At 41.0% G+C, this 5,434-nt stretch overlaps 1 protein-coding gene across 2 annotated transcripts in view; it reads left to right on the forward strand.

Annotated features, from left to right (window-relative positions):
- Positions 1-1,592: 1,592 nt before the first annotated feature.
- The window catches only part of chst11 (carbohydrate (chondroitin 4) sulfotransferase 11), a 102,180-nt gene continuing 98,338 nt past the window's right edge, over positions 1,593-5,434 (forward strand). Inside the window, exon 1 of one of the 2 annotated variants that reach the window (XM_085138996.1) lies at positions 1,593-2,040. In XM_085138996.1, coding sequence (XP_084995122.1) covers positions 1,806-2,040 — 235 coding nt within the window. In that variant the 5' untranslated portion in view covers positions 1,593-1,805. Of the gene's footprint in view, positions 2,056-5,434 lie in introns of both variants that reach the window. The other variant, XM_085138997.1, reaches the window with a different exon arrangement.

Below are 5,434 nucleotides of genomic sequence, written 5' to 3' on the forward strand. Positions count from 1 at the left end.
TCCACACAGCTCAGTAGTTTAGTCCAATGGTTTCCAGCCCAGGAACCTCCAAAGGGTCACAGGAGGAAGCTGCTGTAACATGATGAAGAGTAAAAGCACATCTGTGTGCTCAGATCCTTTTTTCTTTGCTTTGTGAAATACTCGATCATTTCAGCCTAAAACAATCATTTTAGTGCTTCTAGTTCTCTGTCAGAAAAACAAACCAATCAGCTGAGACATGACAAAACAAACTACACACTTTGAAAGCTAAATGACTGTTTTTGGATTTTTGTTATGTTTTGGCTGTTTCACATGTTGTGTTGTTATCACTGCTTCCTGTCTGGATGGTAACTTTTTAGACCTTGATAACTGGTTTGCCCAGTTTCACAGTTATTCTTCTATACATTTGATCCGTTAGTGACCTGCAGGCATATGTACTCCACACACTGCTCTTGTTCTCGTCAGTGTTTTCCTCATCGTGTTTGGCACTTTTTGGACTGTTTAAAGGCTCCTGTGTGCTCCTCTTGTGCTTCTTTGGCACACTGTTTTCGTGTTTTAACCAAAGAATTTCTATTTTGGACATTAACTCATTTGGTCCTTCTCCCTCTGAGTCATTATAGTTTAGCCCTCCAACAGCAATAGTGGAGGAAATACTCACATCTTCTGCTAAGTAAAGGTAGCAATACAATGTAAAAATAGTGGACTCTAATATAATTTGCAGCCTGTTTTAACTAAATGTATGCAAATCAAAATGTACTTGAGTAGCAATAAAAGTAAAAAATATTCACTGCAAACCAAGGAGGACCAATGTTGATGGATTTCTGCAAGACAACGAATAAACTATTTAAAAATTAGACATGACTGAAGAATAACTAATATTCTTGTTATTCTGGTGGACCTGGATGGGTCAGAGCCTTGTGCTATGATAGGTGATAGATTCACTTTTTCGAGGCTTCGCTTTCTGTGTTTCATTTAATTCCTTATATTATTAAAGTTTTAAAATCCTAATGTGCTGTAAAGTAACAAAACTATAGTTTTCAGAGTTAGAGCACTCACCTCTGCACTAAACAGACGTCACAGTGAAAAGCAGCATAAAGTGAAAAGTATACTGAACTGTAACACAGTGTACTTGGTTACGGTGCACCACTGCAGTATAGTCGACTAAAATGTAAGCTGACGTTGTGGATGTTCAAAGGAAGTTAAAATGACTGGATGCTGTTGACTTAATTTTATGTTATGCATTTCGGAAGGAAGCACTTTACTTTTTAACCCCACGATACATCTATTTAACTGATACAGACAGTTACAGGAGAAGAGCTGACACCCAAAGCACACCATCGGGGAGTTACATAGTGACTGATAGTTCAAATCAGCCTAATGGTGAAAATGTTGCCTACACGTGAATGTAAGAGGAGTTAAACGCTTCTGGCTCCGTGTGATGTTAGGTAACAACACGGGAGTGTCCCAGGTTCCGCTCCGGATTCAGCTCATCTTGTTTTACTAATGTAAAATCCATGTAAAATCGGAGTCTGAAGAGTATCAGCTTTAAATGCATGCTGAGTAGTCAGCACTCCTGTACAGGCCCAATGCTCCACAATGTTGCAAACGTTTAATCTTTATCGATTTCTGTTGAGACCGGTGATATTTTTATACTTTGTTCTCATTTTAAAAGTTTCCTTGTGTTGGTCACACAGCCACGACAGACACGGCACCACACCAACAAACAGCAGCAGGAATTATGCTCAGAAATTCAAGCGCACACGTGGACGCGCTCATTCGCTCCGAGCACGAACCACCCCTCTTTTAGCCCACAAGTGGTACGCTCCATGTTGGATGTGTTCAGCTCATTGACCGGCGGACAATCCTCATCAGTACCGCCAGAGCCCCGGAGCCTCCGACAGACCGACCCTTCATTCCCGCACAAAGCGCGCGGCATCCTCCAGCCTCTCCGTCCCGCCATGAAACAGACTCTGAGCGAACTGATGAGGATGAGCAGGATATGCCGGATGATATTTGCCACTTGTTTGGGATCCTTTATTCTGGTCATCTTTTATTTCCAAAGTATGTTTCAACCAGGTAGGATCTCGCTGCTCTTTCTCTCGGGTGTGTGAGTGTGTGTTGATGAATTGCATCCTGCCTGGTAACCTCCTGGCGCGCCGACACATCGATTTGTTCTGGCTGTACAGTAATGCGCCCGATAAATAATTGATACTTGCGCGATGTAAAGGCGTAAATCAACCAGAGTGAGTACGGTGGTTTAAATCAACCTTCCACGTGAGACCGGTCGCCTTGTTGCGCGTTCCGGCGTTTGCTGAGCTGCTCTTTTTTTGGTTGAAGTGTTTCTTGGTTTGTGTGTATGTGTGAGTAACCTGGGGCTGGCCACTCGCTTCCCTTCAGCTGACAAGTGGCATGGTGGCAGTAGCGGTGGGGGGGCTTTTTGTCTTCACAAACGCGGCTTGGCGATAGGAACTGGTGTACGGGGCAGCACTTGGGTCTGGCACGCAGCGTGGGCTGTGGCATTGTGCTCAAACCCTCCCCAGTGGTTCTCGCTGTCAGGAGAACAAGGAGTTACTTTCATGTGGAATCCATATCTAAAACGGAACTGTCTTTGGGGAGCGTTTAGGACGCGTGTCCTGTCTGGAGACCAGCAGGTAGTAATTTCTTGCGCAAGAAAAGAGCTCCTCTCCATCTCAGCGGGGGCTCGGTGATCGAATTTGCATCTAATTATGTTAAATTATGTAATCTGATCTATTGCTTTGCCAAATCTCCGCTGGCTGGATGGATGGAAGGGCCGTACAGCAGCGTCTCTGTGCGCCGAAATCACACAAGTCTGCGCGTCAAGCACAGGCGCAGCGACTATTCAGGCTCAGGGCTGCCGACCTGCTGCACAACAGGTCTACTGGCGCTCTGAACGGACGAGCAGACTTTCAGAGTATTTGCTTTCTCTTAATAAACTGAAGCACCAGGAATTTAAATCCCAGAAAAGTCCCGGTTCATTTCAGATTGACTGGATCAGGCTATGATACTTAAGGTTATAATAAACATCGAGATTTAATATCTACATGGGGTTTAATGCCACCATGTCCACTGGCGAGATCGTGAAGAGACGTGGGTCGGTGCGCAGGTAATGATTTGGAGACATCGTTGCTCTGTGTGGGTAATGGGGCTGCGATGAAACATGAGATAAACAGAGAAAAGCTGATATCATCCACGGGAATATGAAACTGACCTGCTGTTTGTTTCTGTACACACACTGCCACTGTGTGAGTCACCGGTGCAGGTGCTGCTGCCATAGATGGACAATCATTTCTGTTTCTAATCTGCTCAGAAATATTACCACAATACACTTACTTATATATATATAGATTAAAGTGTCACTGATTTAAAGGATAACCTGACAAAGATGGCACCAGGTGACATTTTTAAACATAAGGAAAAAACACAAATACAAGTGAACACAGCAGTCAGACTATATGACATAACACATTAGGCACACAACTGTTTCAAATGAATTTCATGCACCTTTCAAACCGACAAAGTGTTCTTTTAAAATGTACATTAAGTCATCCACAATAACCAGCTGTGGCAACGCATCCAGTCCAGTAAGGCTAAATGCCAGTTCTGTTACTTAGAAGGAGAGAATACATTTTATTTAGGCCTCTGTGTTAACGTCTGATCTATAATTAGGTCTAAATACTACTAAATATTTGTCAACAATTCTATTTCAACCCCTTGACCACACTGTAAAAACAAATCCTAATATAAAAGTATTTTACAGTTTTGTTCTGTTCTTCTAGAACATCATTAAATTTACATCAATAGACTGATTTCACATTTCACAGTTTAAATTAACGTAAAATCACTGTAAATGTAATAAAACATAATTTTCTTGTTTTTTAAATGTATCTGTCTGTACATGAGCATATTTAGATTGTTAAAATAATTCACAAATGCATCATGATTTCACAAATATCTGTCTGTTATTTGAAAGATTGAACTGTTAAATTCAAATGTGATGCTATGGAAAAATATATAAAATGATCCGTATAAACTTTTTTTCCATCAAATAATTATTATTGTTATTTAGGGCGATCGTGGCTCAAGAGTTGGGAGTTCGTCTTGTAATCAGAAGGTTGCCGGTTCGAGCCCCGGCTCGGACACTCTCGGTTGTTGTGTCCTTGGGCAAGACACTTCACCTACTGGTGATGGTCAGAGGGGAATAAAGTGGAATTGTAAAGTGCTCTGAGGGTCTCAAAGAGCGCGATATGAATGCAATCCATTATTATTTAAACCAACTGTTAGCTGTATATTTCTGTACATTTACGTATTATTATTCATATTGCCACATTCATTGACCTTGTTTACAGGTAATTTCATTGTTTGATCACGTTAAAATGTTCCTAATTTAATGTTTAAAAGCACTTGAAAAAGGCAGAATCACATGTAAAATTAGGGCAACAAATTGTATTTTCATTACTGGAAATAACTGTATTTTCATGAGTAAGTTATTTTCTGTTATTTTACGGTATTATTTTGGCGCCCCAGCTGCTGGAATATTACTGTTTTTTAAGATGATTTTACTAACAGTGCAGTTTTGTTCTTAGAAAGAGCAGAAACTGTGAAAAATGGGTTGTATATAAAACTGGTCCAACTTTAGTCTGCTGGTTACTGTGACACTGAGCTCTGCTTAGTTATGATGATTTCTTATTTTCATCCAAATTGAAATTAAGCAAAGCAGTTGTTGGTCATAGCTTTATAGTTAGGAAGGAGTCACACATGGAATAAAATGCAAAGATTAAATTCTACTCAAACAATAATGCAACAGTTATGACAATGATGATGCTAAAATGATGAAATGATGTGTCTTTATTAGGGATGGGTATCGTTTAGGTTTTATCCGATACCGGTGCCAAACCGGTACTTTTGAAATGGTGCCGGTGCTTAAACGGTGCTCAAACCGGTGCTTAAAGAACGGAGAACACAAAATTGGTCCAAAAACCTCTCATGTTCAGCTGTTTTTTTGTAAAAAGATAACAATGTTAGCCTTTTCTGCAGCTATGGGGCATATATGGTATCATTCTTGGCTGGAAGCAGTGCTTAAACAATGGAAAAAACACAAACTTTGTCCAAAAACCTCTCATGTTTAACTGTTTTCCACTTTTTCTTTGGTCATTTTAGCCTTTTTGTCCAGGGTGAAGGGAGTATCTGCCATCAAACAAGAAGACAGCCGCATGTAGCTATGATGGTGTTTGCTAGTTCACCTTACATGCATTAATGTAATAACGTGGTTAGCCTACTCAACGTAAATTACACACGAACAACATTAAGCTACTCACGCAGAGAAGAACGGCTGCTGCTGCATCATCATCCTCATCATTTCTGCTACACTGGCAGGGCTAGGGGCCAGGACTCTCCTCTTCGGGTTTTTGGGGGATGTTGCTAACTCCGGGTCGAT

Source organism: Neolamprologus multifasciatus, chromosome 17 (assembly GCF_963576455.1).
Source record: "Neolamprologus multifasciatus chromosome 17, fNeoMul1.2, whole genome shotgun sequence".
NCBI lineage: Eukaryota > Metazoa > Chordata > Actinopteri > Cichliformes > Cichlidae > Neolamprologus > Neolamprologus multifasciatus.